The 15,056-nt window shown below is 37.4% G+C and overlaps 1 protein-coding gene across 15 annotated transcripts in view; it reads left to right on the top strand.

Moving 5' to 3' along the window:
* The window catches only part of LOC109055440 (ryanodine receptor 1-like), a 95,281-nt gene extending 80,909 nt beyond the window's left edge, over nt 1–14,372 (top strand). For 6 of the 15 annotated variants that reach the window (XM_042743864.1, XM_042743859.1, XM_042743860.1 and 3 more), the window contains 21 exons: nt 98–202; nt 294–347; nt 2,410–2,439; nt 3,443–3,472; nt 3,768–3,849; nt 4,824–6,133; nt 6,495–6,574; nt 6,681–6,852; nt 7,000–7,086; nt 7,404–7,715; nt 8,070–8,200; nt 8,289–8,331; nt 8,416–8,549; nt 9,695–9,755; nt 9,855–10,001; nt 10,094–10,228; nt 10,315–10,471; nt 10,586–10,650; nt 11,770–11,870; nt 11,954–12,005; nt 12,632–14,372. In XM_042743864.1, the coding sequence (XP_042599798.1) occupies nt 98–202; nt 294–347; nt 2,410–2,439; nt 3,443–3,472; nt 3,768–3,849; nt 4,824–6,133; nt 6,495–6,574; nt 6,681–6,852; nt 7,000–7,086; nt 7,404–7,715; nt 8,070–8,200; nt 8,289–8,331; nt 8,416–8,549; nt 9,695–9,755; nt 9,855–10,001; nt 10,094–10,228; nt 10,315–10,471; nt 10,586–10,650; nt 11,770–11,870; nt 11,954–12,005; nt 12,632–12,727 (3,384 nt within the window). In that variant the 3' untranslated portion in view covers nt 12,728–14,372. The remainder of the gene's footprint in view (nt 1–97; nt 203–293; nt 348–2,409; nt 2,440–3,442; nt 3,473–3,767; nt 3,850–4,823; nt 6,134–6,494; nt 6,575–6,680; nt 6,853–6,999; nt 7,087–7,403; nt 7,716–8,069; nt 8,201–8,288; nt 8,332–8,415; nt 8,550–9,694; nt 9,756–9,854; nt 10,002–10,093; nt 10,229–10,314; nt 10,472–10,585; nt 10,651–11,769; nt 11,871–11,953; nt 12,006–12,631) is intronic. The other 9 variants (XM_042743870.1, XM_042743869.1, XM_042743868.1 and 6 more) reach the window with 7 other exon arrangements.
* Nucleotides 14,373–15,056: the final 684 nt, after the last annotated feature.

Genomic DNA, 15,056 nt, shown 5'->3' with positions numbered 1-15,056 from the left:
CTGTTGTCACCACTATGTGCAGTCGAGCTCTTTCAAACTTGCAAATTTCCATCTTTAACATAGTTTATCTTTTTTTTTGTCTGTTTCTTCACCATAGGGTCCTTGCACTGGTAATCAGCAGTCTCTGGCTCACAGCAGATTGTGGGATGCCGTGGTGGGCTTCTTGCACGTGTTCGCACACATGATGATGAAGCTAGCACAGGTAGGAACACACATGTTGAGCACACACACACACACACACCCCTAACGTGACTGATAAATCTTATTATATTGATCAATTTTATTGCACCTAGAAGACCCCGGATATTACCTGGAAAGGTTCCATCAACACTGAATCAGTATCATCTGTATGTTGGTTTATTTTGACATTAAAATACTTGTCATTGAGTTTTGCCTAATATGAAATCAAAACATAATTTCACCAGCTTTACACAGAGGAAATCAGAGAAAAAAATGCATTTATTTTTTTTATTTTTTAAGTATTGCTGCAAAAAATGTTTGTGAAAGCGTTTTTAAGAACAGGAATATTTGGATGTTAAATGTTGCAAATGTACATTTTTAAAGTATTTAACTTGCATTGAGCTTATAATTTGTGCAACAGAACAGAAAAGTCAATTGCATGTCATACATGTACATACTTACATATTCTATTTAAGTATGGTCAGAGTCAATTAATGAAGAATATTTTCTCTGTTTTGGAGGTTGCATTTTTTTCTCAGTACTAATGTTTAATTATGCATAGTCTATTTTTTATTTAATATTTGTTTTAATAAGTTTCTGATCCATTTACTAATTTGGTGTTGACTGTGGTTATTAACTCCCTGAGTCAGTTACTACCTGTTTATATCATAAATTATTGAGTTATTAAAACATAGTATTGGAGTATTAAAACATACAAGGAGACTTGGGTCCAGTTTTACTAAACAGGGCAAATTCCAAATGCACTTCCGAAACAGTGCTGATGTGTGTGGAAAATTCTTGAAGGGTTATTTACTAACACATGCACAAATTAAAGAACACAGAGGCAACATCTCATTTACATATCGACCAACGCAATATACTAAGCGCAGCGCAAATTAGCGTAGTCGTAAATAAAGAATAAATAAAGAAAGAAGCCACAGTTTGTTTAAAAGAACAGGAGGCCAAAAAATGAAGGGTTGCAAGAAGTTTTGATAGACCTGGTTTTGTGTGACTCCTCCTAGTTGAGGGTTCCAAGTCATCTTTTATTTCCTGAAGCAAATTAAAAATAACATGGCTTGGCAAATGATATGTTCGGAGAATGTGTTCTTTTGGCATTCCAAATAAATTAACACGTTCTCTGTTCTCTGCGGTGTCTCCTCCTAGCAACAACAATTGCAGCCATTTCAAGCGCAAAATAGTTTGACATGCTTTTTTGGGGCGTTAAATAATGGCGCAAATACCAGTAATTTAACGAGCTTAATCTTAGTAAATTGCTTTGCATAAATTGCGAACATTTGCATAATTTTTTTTTTTTAAATTAGCGAAAATTTCGAAAGGGTCAGGCGCAGTCTTAAAAATAACCATGTCTTTTCAGTGCTAAAAGTGTCTTTTGTAAATCCTGACTACTATTTTAATGCCAAAAGACGGTTTGCGCTGGTGCAAGCTGATAGTAAAACTGGCCCTTGGTTGTTAAATTTAAATCTAAATGTAACTAAGATTTTAATTGCAGTTTAAATAGTATAGAATTTGTCTGATTGTGTTGTTTATCGGTTTATTGGTTGATCACTATTTCTAAACTTAATTATATTGGATTATCAAACGGATTGTAGTTCACACTGTTGTTATTCTATTATATAAATGTTTAGTCCAGTATCGCCACTAATCCATGAATGTGGAACATGTTCAGAGTGTGACGTGAATGTTGATGCTCTAGTAATCTTTAATAATGCGTTGTTTCTCATAACCTCTCTGTTGTGTTGTTTGATTTTGTTATGTGTGTTACACATCTGGTACCTGTGTACTGCATTTTTGTATTTCTTAAAATTGAGAATCTCTCCCACTCTCTCAGGCTTCAAAAATGTAGGTGAGGCCTACATACCTGTCTCCAGTCTGTCGAAAGATCAGTGCCCACCTATAGGTGAGGCCTACAAAAGGCCAACTTAACTGTAATGTGCTTATTATTATAGGTGAGGCCTACAAAACTAAAACTAAACAATAATAATATAAATTTAAAAATATATTTGTTCAAAAATATATTTGTATAAAAAATAAATAAAAAATAAAAAAAGTAGACGTGAAAGACTATAAAAACAGACATTCAAATAAAATAAAAAATGGAATGAGTGAATGTATCTAAGAGAGTGGGGGATACAAAATCAATAAAAAATACAAAAATGTACTAAAAATGTTGATGGGTAACATTTTTATTCTGATGTGTAACCCTGCCAGATGCACCCTGACCCTGGACTCCGAAATGGCGTAAGGATCTTTGTTTTTGCTTCCATCTTACACACTTGTGCACTGCTTTCCACACACGTACACAGTACACAGAACAGTTTCTTCTTTGCTTCCTGTTTCCGTTGTATTGCTTATGCGTCGGCACGTTTTCTGCAAGTGTTTTCACTTGCATTTTTTGTCATGTACATTCCCTCTGTCCCCACTGTATCAGTGTTGAATTTCTGAAAGCAGTCTTAAACTGGTTGGGTTTATTTTGATATACTGGAGCTGAGGGAGGTGTCACTTTGCCGTGTTCCTGCTGTTGCTCACTTGTAGAGGAAATTTATTTCCTTCGATCTGCACTGTGTTACATTTTTCATATACAGACATACATACAGTCTCAAGAAAATCTCTACAATACTGCGCAAATCTCACAAAACCTGTCAAGATCACATCTGGGTCAAAAAGTGTGTGTGTATGTGTATTTTTATTTTTTATTTTTTAATTAAAATTAGCCTAAACCTAATACATTTATTGAACTATTGTATTATTAACCTATGAATATAATATAAATTTGTTTCTTTGAAGCAATAGACCATTTCTTTTTTTCTAGCTTTTGATTTTGCAGTTTTGTGAGATTCATCTAATCTTTCTTTATGTGTATGTGCAGGCCTTTGTGCTATTTTGTTGTTAAACATGTTAGTGCGTATACTGTGTTTGCAGGTGTGTGTGATATTGTTCTGTATGAAAGACTGTTTATGTGTCTGCTGGCATTCCTTCATATGCTTAGACCATGGATATAAAATGTGCTTGCAAAGAACCTAGATATTTATTGTTAATAATAGGAATTACATATTATGCCACTTTATGGCAATATTTTGCTGATACAAAGTCATAAAGAATATGATAATCCTCATCTATGCCAGGAGCTGGCATCTGCTTCAGGCTGTTTTATCTTCATATCCGTCTTTAAATGTCCCTGTGTTAGATGTTAGGTTACAGTATGTGATGCTATGTTTGTGTCTGTTTATAAACGCAAACCCAGGATCATTTCTGGAGTAGAACACATTCTGAGGTAAGCTTAGAGTAGGTGGAATTTATCCCAATAGTGTCAATCCCCCCCAAATAAAATAAAGATTTTAGATATGCCTCTAAAATCAAATTTAGCCTGATCAGGATATTTGGTGTTCTCGCTATATCTCTTTTCATGGTTCCATGCTGCATATCATATTAAAAACTATGGAGTCCCAGCAATATATGTGAGCTGAAAGGTCCTTTTATGCTCTCTATCAGTGAGAGTTTGAGACATTTTTTTAGATAACCATTTTTTATTATTTTGTTGTGTGTCTGAATCTGGTTGTGTGAAACAGGACTCCAGTCAGATTGGTCTGTTGAAGGAGCTTCTGGATCTGCAGAAGGACATGGTGGTGATGCTTCTCTCTCTATTAGAGGGTAAGAAATATCTGTCCATCAAATTTAACTTTAATCTGTAAAACCATTTAAAGCATCAGTTCACTTCCAGAATAAAAATGTCCTGATAATTTACTCATTGTCATCAATGTCATCCAAGATGTTCAGGTCTCTCTTTTTTCAGTCGCAAAGAAATTAAGGTTTTTGAGGAACACTTTCCAGGATTTTTCTCGGTATAGTGGACTTCAATGGTGGCCAACGGGTTGAAGGTCCAAATTGCAGTTTCAATGCAGCTTCAAAGGGCTCTACATGATCCCAGTCAAGGAATGAGGGTCTTATCTAGAGAAACTAACGGTCATTTTCTAAAAAAAAATAATAATAATTCTCGTCTTGTCACATTGGAGAGGTCACACATGACATATGTAGAAGTACCGACTCAGTGTTTACAAAGTGAACATGCAAAGAAAGTCAAACGTCCTTTACAAAAAAAGGTAAAACGATGTCAGCTGATTCGGAAGTTAGAGGAGAAAATGAGATGGAGTTTTTCGGCTTACCCTACCTTTTTGAACCAAGGTACACAGACAAAGAACTAACGTGCATGACCTTTCCAACATGATTATGTAATTTGTGAAGTCATGGATGCGCATTGCAGAGCTAGTGCAAGACAAGCATTTGTGGTTAAAATGTATATACATTTTAATTTTTTTTTAGAAAATAAAAGATAATTTAGCTAGATAAGACTCTTATTCCTCAGGTGGGATAATGTAGAGCCCATTAAAGCTGCATTAAAACTGCAGTTTGGACCTTCAACCTATTTTGGGCGCCATTAAAGTTTACTATATGGAGAAAAATCCTGGAATATTTTCCTTAAAAAACTCTTTGTGACTGAAGAAAGAAAGACATGAATATCTTTGATGACATGAGGGTGAGTAAATGATCAGGAAATGTTTTAATCTGGAAGTGGACTAATCCTTTAAGTCATGATCTAAAGCCTATTTTTTCTTGTATTATTACAGGTAACATTGTGAATGGCACAATCGCTCGCCAGATGGTTGACATGCTGGTTGAGTCATCCAGCAACGTAGAGATGATTCTCAAGTTCTTTGACATGTTCCTCAAACTGAAGGACATTGTGGCTTCGGATGCCTTCCGTGACTATGTGACGGACCCTCGTGGCCTTATCTCCAAGAAAGACTTCTCCAAGGCTATGGACAGTCAGAAGCAGTACACTCCATCTGAGATCCAGTTCCTGCTGTCTTGCTCTGAAGCCGATGAGAACGAGATGATCAATTTTGAGGAGTTTGCCGATCGCTTCCAAGAGCCAGCCAAAGACATCGGCTTCAACATTGCTGTGCTACTCACCAACCTCTCTGAGCATGTTCCTCATGACACTCGCTTGCAGAACTTTTTGGAGCAAGCTGAGAGTGTGCTCAACTACTTCCGTCCCTTCCTGGGCCGTATCGAGATCATGGGTGCCGGCAAGAGGATAGAACGTATCTACTTTGAAATCAGCGAGGCCAACCGCAACCAGTGGGAGATGCCTCAGGTCAGAGAGTCAAAGCGGCAGTTCATCTTTGATGTCGTCAATGAGGGTGGTGAATCTGAGAAGATGGAGCTCTTTGTGAACTTCTGCGAGGACACCATTTTTGAGATGAACATTGCCTCGCAGATCTCAGAGCAGGAAGAGGAGGTGATTGAAGATGAGGATGAAGAAGATGAGGAGGAGAGCAGTGGTGGCGGAAATGGAGAGGGTGAAGGAGAAGAAGGGAATGGAGAAGCAGCACCACCTGAATCCAGCTCAGCCTTTGCAGACTTCATCAAGAGCGTAATGAACTTCATCAGCCTCTTCACCTTCCGCAATCTCAGACGCCGTTACCGCAAAGTCAGGAAAATGACCATAAAGGACATGATTGTTGGTCTGGTCATGTTCCTCTATACTGTCCTCTTTGGCATCCTGCACTTCATCTACAGCGTCTGCCGAGGTTTCTTCATGCTCATCTGGAACACTCTCTTCGGAGGAGGTCTGGTGGAGGGAGCTAAGAAGATGACATTGACAGAGATCCTGACTAACATGCCCGACCCAACTCAAGATGAGGTCCACGGTGACCTTCCACCTGAGCCAGGAGCAAGAAAAGTACAAGAATCAGGTGGAGCTGGTGAGGGAGAGGAGGGAACAGGAGGAGGAGAGGAGGAAGCAGAAGAAGGAGAAGAGGATGATGGTGGAAGAACTGGTTTTGGTCCTCACGGCGGTTTAGGAGATATGGGAGAAACTGAACCAGAGGAGCCTCCGACTCCAGAAGGCAGCCCACTGCTAAAGAGGAAGCTGGTGAGAAGAAGAGTTTTGCATTTGCATTTTCATAGGCGAAATTTAGTCAGGAATTACTCAGTCAGGAAGGTAAAATATTTCCCTACAGTTTCCCAGTGGTTACAAGTTGATCACATGACTTCTGTGTGAGTGGTGCTTCATACGTACGTCACAACACTATAGACAATAGACTATGGACCTTTTTAACCTGTGAAATTTTGCCCAAATTGTACTAATGTGAACGCACCTTAAGAGTGAACATCCCTCATCATGTTTCCACATTGTTCTCCTTCTGTTGGTCAAATATAATGGTGTTTCTTGCTTTATAGACTCATAATCTCAATCTTTTAGTCTACATATTCTTCTCCTGTGGGCATTTCAGGTGAGTGAGGAAGGAGAGGGAAAAGCAGTAGAAGAGGAGAAAGTAGAGGAAGAAGCAGCCCCTGAACCCGAAAAAGCAGAGTGAGTAATGGGAATCAAATTATCAAAGACTTTTAATGGTGAATGTTGTGAAGTCATATTCATCACAATACAACCATTGTGTTGTTGTTGCTTCTGTCCATCAAAGTGCTGAAAATGGAGAAAAGGCAGAGAAGGAGGCAGAACCTGAGCCAGAAAAAAAAACAGATAAAGAGCAAGAGGTGAAAAAAGCAAAGGCTAAAGCAAAGAAAGGCAAGAAGCAAGAGGAAGAGGGCTTTGAACTCTGGAATGAACTTGAAGTCCAAAGAATTAAGTTCATGGTAATTACAATTATTTCACAGTCATGTAGAATGAATGTTGATTCATGTTTAATTCATTTATATTATATTACATTACATTATTAAAATTTTTCATTCATTACATTTGTTTCTGAACACATCTGAAAGGTGATCCACTTTCTCTTCTAGAACTATCTGTCTCGCAATTTCTACAACCTGCGCTTCCTGGCTCTCTTCATTGCCTTTGCACTCAACTTCATTCTGCTCTTCTACAGGGTCAGTATCGTAATAAAACAGGATTTTTCAAAATGAAGTCTTGGGAGCCCCAAGGGTGGTCTCTGAATTTTTATTTGATTTAGTTGATTATTTATTTTGCATTTTTAGTTAACATGCTGTTTTTTCACATTCACCTGATGTATTATGCATTCTACAGACTGGTCTACGAGGGGTTTAATTGCAATTTAACAGCAAAAAAAAAAAAATATAAATAAATAAATATATTGAACCCCTGCAATAAAATACTTTACAGCCATGTGATTTGCTGTAATTTGTTTCAAAAACACATTGGACTGAAGCTAGCCATTCGTCCCTAGGTATCTGACAGCCCACGCGGAGAAGAGGAGGAGTTTGAGGGTTCGGCATTGTTTGAGGGTTCTGGTGTATTTGAAGGCTCTGCTGTGTTTGAAGGCTCTGGTGTGTTTGAGGGCTCTGGGATCTTTGAGGGCTCTGCTGGAGAAGCTGAAGGTTCTGGAATGGAGGAGAATGGAGAGGAAGATGAGGAAGAAGGGTTTGTCTACTTCTTCCTGGAAGAGAGCACTGGATATATGCAACCCGCTTTGGCCTTCTTTTCTATCTTACACACTATCATTTCCTTCCTCTGTATCATCGGCTACAACTGTCTGAAGGTCAGGAGCCCTGGATTATGTCACTGGATTCTGTCATCATTTACTCACCCTCATGTCATTTCAAACCTGTATGACTTAATTTCTTCTGTGAAACAAGAAAAGATATTTAGTAGAGTGTCAGTGCTGCTCTTTTCCAAACAATGAAAGCATTAAATGACCACAGAAAGGACCAAAAAGTGCCCATGAAGTGTCCATAAATGTGGTCCATACAACTTGTAAACTATACTCTATATTCTTCTGAAGCCTTCAGTCGTGTATTGAGTAAATGATGACAGAAATGTCATTTTGGAGTTAAATATTTATATTCATTTGGTTAAGCTAGTGTGAGCTGCTAACGTTTTCGCATATGTGTAGGTTCCTTTGGTCATCTTTAAGAGAGAGAAGGAATTGGCCCGTAAACTGGAGTTTGATGGTCTGTACGTAACTGAACAACCAGAAGATGATGACATCAAGGGCCAGTGGGACAGACTTGTCCTCAATACACCGTAATACTACTACAATATTATAATTTATACATTTATATGTATCCCTTTGAAGACTGCGATCTGTAATTCCCTTTTATTCTCCACTCAGGTCTTTCCCGAACAACTACTGGGACAAATTTGTGAAGAGAAAGGTCAGGAGCGTACTATACTTGTGTGTGTAGATGTATTGAGAGATGTTGGTGACTGAGCGTGTCTACGGTGTGTCTGTATTGCAGGTGCTAGAGAAGTATGGCGATATCTACGGTAGAGAAAGAATCGCTGAGCTGCTCGGCATGGATCTAGCATCCCTTGATGTCAGTACTATGACACACGAGAAGAAGCCTCACATTGATCCCTCAATGTTCACATGGTACAGAAAGATGCAAAACACACTCATAATAAGTATCACCAAAATGTCAACCAAACAGCCAATACGAGTAACAAAAATTATTCATTACCACAAAAACAAATATGCCGTTAGGTAGGTATGGGAACTGCTCTAACAAATCCAATTGCTTAAAGGGTTACTCCACCCCAAAATGAAAATTTTGTCATTAATCACTTACCCCCATGTCGTTCCAAACCCGTAAAAGCTTTGTTCGTCTTCGGAACACAAATTAAGATATTTTTGATGCATTCTGACAGCTCTCTGACCCTCCCATAGACAGCAATGTAATTACCACGATCTACGTCCAGAAACTTAGCAAGGAGATCGGTAAAATAATCAACTTGACATCAGGTGTTCAACTGTAATTTTACGAAGCTACGAGAATAGTTTTTGTATGCAAAGAAAACAAAAATAATGACTTTATTCAACAATTCGTCTGAACGCAAACAGTGTAAGCTGTTCTGTGTCAGCAGCGTCACGCGGATATACTGTTTGTCATTTACGCTTTGATTTGAACGAAAACAACGTATCCATGTGACGCATGGCTCTACGGTGATGCCGAAGAGACGAATTGTTGAATAAAGTCGTTATTTTTGTTAAAGTCGAACTATTCTCAAAGCTTCGTAAAATTACAGAATTAATTTTAACAGAATTAAGCATTTACGGGTTTGGAACGACAAGGGGGTAAGTGATTTAATGACAAAATGTTCATTTTGGGGTGGAGTAACCCTTTAAACTGCTCCAATGATGACTTTTGAAGTGGGAATATTTGGAAAGTGAAATTTAGTAGCCAAAGAAAGAAAGAAAGAAAGAAAGAAAGAAAGAAAGAAAGAAAGAAAGAATTTTAAACTAAATGTTTTATTCACTACAGTTACAGTTCACAAAAGCTCATTAAAAATAGATTGGGAGCTACTACTCTTTATTTACAAATCACTTAAAAGCGGCTCATAAGAGTCATTTGTCTGGCAGTTGAACTATACACTGGTCAAGCACATTTTTTGGATTCACTAAAATGAACCTATTCATAAGAGGCATTTGTGTGAGATTCAGACATCACTGCTCTTAAACATGATGTAATAACAGGATGGAGATTCTGTTTCTCATTATAAAATGTAATGAATCCACAGGTTGACATCTATTGACATCAAATACCAAATCTGGAAATTTGGAGTGGTGTTCACTGATAATGTGAGTTTCAGTAAAGACAGCACTTTTTCTTAAGTTTTTTCAGTTAGATGAGGATATTTATAGAAACGATCATTAATTTGGATTCTGTTTTGCTCTTAGACTTTCCTGTATCTGGTTTGGTATCTGGTCATGTCACTGCTTGGCCACTATAACAACTTTTTCTTCGCCTGTCATCTGCTGGACATCGCTATGGGCGTCAAAACCCTGCGCACCATCCTGTCCTCTGTAACTCACAATGGCAAACAGGTACAGCTCTCAGATAACATCATATTTGACTGAGATTTTTAAAAAGTCTCTTCCAGATGTAAATGTTAATCTTGATGATGACTGTGGTTCAGCTGCTGATGACGGTGGGTCTGCTGGCTGTGGTGGTCTACCTCTACACAGTGGTGGCCTTCAATTTCTTCCGAAAGTTCTACAACATGAGTGAGGATGAAGACGAACCGGATATGAAGTGTGACGACATGATGACTGTTAGTGTTTCTCCACACATATCTACATGTGGTTCACTTATACTTTATCATTTCATGACTGACTGTGATCATGTCTTCTCTCTCAGTGTTATCTGTTCCACATGTACGTGGGCGTGCGAGCTGGTGGTGGTATAGGAGACGAGATCGAGGATCCAGCTGGAGACGAGTATGAACTTTATCGTGTGGTCTTTGACATCACCTTCTTCTTTTTTGTCATTGTCATCCTGCTGGCCATCATTCAAGGTGAGGAACGTTTTTAGAGAAATTCAGACACTGTGGACAATTTACCACTTTGTAAATTTAATGTTTAAAAAGTTTGGTCATAACATTATGAAATGATGTTTGTGTTGTGTGCAGGTCTGATCATTGATGCCTTTGGTGAGCTGAGAGATCAGCAGGAGCAGGTCCGAGAGGACATGGAGGTACTTTTTTTTTTTTTAACATAAAGGAATAGTTTATCCACGATTGACAATTTGCTAGAAATTGACTCACTCTCAGGCCATTCAAGATGTAGATGAGTTTGTTTCTTTATCAGAACAGATTTGGAGAAATTTAGCATTTAGCACTTGGAAATAATGGATCCTTTGCAGTGAATGGGTGCCGTCATAATGAGAGTTTAAAAAGGCTATAAAAACATCACAATAATCCACATTAGAAACAATACAAACTATGATTGGTGGATTATGTGTGGATTATGGATTACTTTGTTACGGTGGCCCAGTGGTGCACAATACACCAAAATCTCCACTACACAACGGAAACATTCCACAACACAACGAAATTAGCACAACACAATGGAAACATGTCACAACACAACGGAATTAGCACTACACAACGAAATTAGACAAATGTGTAGAGAATTTTAGATTTTCTCAATTTCCGCCCTACTGGGCCACTGTAATCTGTGGCCGAAAAAATCAGAAAAATGCTATTTAATTAAATATTTCCAGCCATGCAAATTATAGCCAGCTGCAAGCTCAGGTAACTTGCTATAAACATATCTGGTGCATCTGAAATCGCATGCTGTCTAATAGGTACTACATTTGATAAGGAAAGAACTAGTGCATTTAATATAGTTTGAATGTGTGTAATGTATAGACGGATGTACTAAATCCACCATATTGTCATTATCATTCATAAATTCTCTCCTGTGGCCTCATGCTGTAGTAATGTGACCACTGGATGCACACTTCAGAATATCTGCAAAAGTAGTGGGTCATCTTTGCCTATTGTTTTATGAATACTACAATTTCGAACATACTATTTATTTCACATACTGTTTTTCGGCTACGGTGTATTAAGGAAGTATGCACGTTCTGATTACATTAAATAGCTTTCTCAGCAAGATTTGATTCAAACTGTTACCTCGCAATGACAGTAGTTGACGTTAAAGGAGAAAAATTACTGTAGAATATGTTTTTGCTAATGTGTGCCACAGCGCCCCTTGTGGCAGCTGCTAAGAATGAAATATGTACTTGTCTTGCATTATGGATTGTGGTTTTAAATTTAAGATCCTTTTTTTTTTTTTTTTTTTTTCAAAGACTAAGTGTTTCATTTGTGGAATTGGAAGCGACTACTTTGACTCGACTCCGCACGGCTTCGAGACGCATACGATGGAGGAGCACAATTTAGCCAACTACATGTAAGTGTTTTTTTTTTTTCAGAAACAATGAAAACTAATGTTTGCTTCCTTATTTTTGAAACTATGTTTTTTCTGCCATGCAGGTTCTTCCTGATGTATTTAATCAATAAAGATGAAACGGAGCACACAGGACAGGTCAATGTTGTTTCATTCTTATCACTGTCCAAAAATGTCTTTCTGAAACAAGCAGATAAAAAACTTCATCTAAGATGGCAGACATCATAAATATATACACTACCATTCAAAAGTTTGGGTTGATTTTTATGCTTACCATGGCTGCATTTATTTGATTAAAATGCAGTAATGTTATGAAGTATTGCATTTCCATTTTAATATTTTTTCAAATGCAATTTATTCCTGTGATGGTAAAAGCTAAATTTTCAGCAATCATCACTTCAGTCTTCAGTGTCACACATTCCTTCAGAAATATTCTAATTTGGTGCTCAAGAAATGTTTCTTATTATTATCAGTGTTGAAAACAATTGTGCTTCTTCGTGTTTTTGTTGAAACCATGATTGACTTTTTTTTCGTGGTTTGATTAACAGGAAGTTTAAAAGAAAAATATTTATCTTTATCTCATTATGCCAATTATTTATTAACATTATAAATTACTTTACTTTCCTTTTTAATCAGTTTAATGTGCCCTTGCTATTAATTTCTTTAAAAAAAAAAAAAAAAAAAAAAAAAAAATTAATTTTCTCAATATTCTGCTGAATTATATTTTAATGCAGTGTATTAATTTGATTTCTCTCTTTTTTTAGGAGTCCTATGTATGGAAAATGTACCAGGAGCGATGCTGGGACTTCTTCCCAGCTGGTGACTGTTTCAGGAAGCAATATGAAGATCAACTTGGCTAATTCTACAGCCTTGAAAGTGTGTGTTTGTGTACAAGTATCATTTCAGGAATGAGAGTCAAAGAGGGAATTATTAAAATAGCCAAAAGAAGGGAACAAGAGATAAATGAACGACTGTAGCCTTGATTTGACTCTCCCAACCCTCATCTTCAGCCAACACATCACACAGACCACACAAACCCACTCATAATACTTAAAACCTTTGATTTCCCTGTTTGACTAAACGAGAGAGAAAAAGAGCTAAGACTGAGCATCAAAAGAATGTTTTTTAAACTGTATATACACACTACATGGCCTTTACATATCCACTAAAGACTTTTTAAATCACATCAAGCCAAAATGAACAACCCCCCCCCCAAACAAAGCCTTCCTTTCCTCTCTGTTTTGTCTGTCACTATCAATCTAAAAAATCTCAGTGCCTAATGTTGAATCTTAACAGTACAGTGAGGATTTAAGTATGATTTTATTGATTGTATGTAGCGATCTTTTTATGTGTAGAGTAGCTGTCTAGATCTTTTAATTTTAGCATATATAAATAAAGCTTTGTGTATGTTTATTTATTCACGTAAACCACAGAAATATAGCCATATAGCATCCTGCTCTGTGACTATATAGAGCATTTTGACAAATATCAAGCCAGGCTTTTTCCCTGGCGCATCGAGCGAATGTGAGAATGTGTGCAACCGGAATATCTTAATACCATTTTATTCTCGAGAGGAAAGTATTACAACCCCAATATTTCTCTCCCGCCTCTGTTTCAAGTTTCAGAGAATTACGAATGGTCTCTTGAGAAGTTTTAACTTAAAAATGTGAAACCACCTGTTTTGCACTCTTGAGTCTTATAATGGGACGCTGTATCCATGCCAAGCACACATGTCCATGGAGTCCTGCTACACAATGCTGTATTACAAATATAGAGAGGTGGAGGGAGTTTGTGGGTCAATTGTTTTATTAAAAACATCCTCTCTAGATTTACAAGACAATGTCCTTTTACTCTGATTATGGAAAGAACTACTATCATGGCTATACGCACAGTATTATTTACGTTGCTATACTGTCATTTAAGACCTTGACGTGAACTATGCTGTGTCGTTTGGATAGCAAGACTGCAATTTAATTTATCCACTTAAATACATAGATGATATATTTTTGTTGGAGCTCTAAATAATTAAGACACTCTGAACTCATTGTGTCACAAGTGAGTATTTATTATGTACCTTTTTTGGAGGGGAATATAGGTCAGAATTTAGTAGGAAAGTGGAAAAGGAATGTGAGCTAGATTAAGTTAATGTAGAGGTAACAAAGACGATGTGTTTTTGCCTGTTAGATTTTTATTCTTCTTTTTGGCGAAATCTCATACTTTATTTTTGTCGAATATAGGTGAAGTATGTAGTCGCAGGTCTCTGATATTTGTGCATCAGACGTCTCCAAGCGACTGAAACAAACTCACATGTGCATGTTCCACCTTGTGCGTTCTGCTGACATGTTGTGACAGCACATAAAGAGTGTGTTGAGGTCTTTTAATGTGTGTTTTGCTCTGAGAGCTCACAGAGGGAAGAAATCAACTGTCTTCTCTGGATCTGACTGTGCATCAGGCTGAATCCTGTGATTAAATGCACATTAAACAGATTCCAATATTTTAAGAGCACTGCTGTCTCTGTCTTTTGTGCTCGATTTGTGTCTGTAGGTTCTTATGGGCCTTAATGTCCTTGCACACCGAGTCTGAAATTTTTGTATTTGTTTTTTGTGTGTGTGTGTGTGTGTATTTGTCATCCTTTCATATCAAAATGCTTGCTACAGTTAATCAGAAAATAAAAACAGGCATTTTACAGAAGTATATGGTTTCATATAGTAGTATCATTACACCAATTGGTAGTCTTCATGAATGAGTCACTGAATCATTTTACCAATTCATTCAAACACACTAATATTTTCAGAAACAAAACCAGCGACTCTTTATAAATGAGTCATTGAATAATTCACTCAACCGATTTGTGTACTGGAATATGCTTTTCATATTTTCCTGGACCTTGACACTTATTTATTTGGCAGTCTATGGGACAGTCTCAAGCCTCCCGGTTTTCATCCAAAATATCTTAAATTGTGTTCTGAAGACGAACAAAGCTTTTACGGATTTGGAACGACATGGGGGTAAGTGAATAATGACAAAATTTTCATTTTTCATTTTTAGGATGGAGTATCCCTTTAAGTGCACAGGGAAATGAGGATAAGTAACTAAACACAGCTGGAAACAAATGATGAACTAATCAGGGAACCTAATGGAAACAGGAAGGACCAGATAAGGAACAGAAACGGGCAAAACATGACACAG

This window comes from Cyprinus carpio, chromosome B18, assembly GCF_018340385.1.
Source record: "Cyprinus carpio isolate SPL01 chromosome B18, ASM1834038v1, whole genome shotgun sequence".
Lineage (NCBI taxonomy): Eukaryota > Metazoa > Chordata > Actinopteri > Cypriniformes > Cyprinidae > Cyprinus > Cyprinus carpio.
Note: the sequence above shows the minus strand (reverse complement) of the source record. Positions and strands in the feature narration are given on the sequence as shown.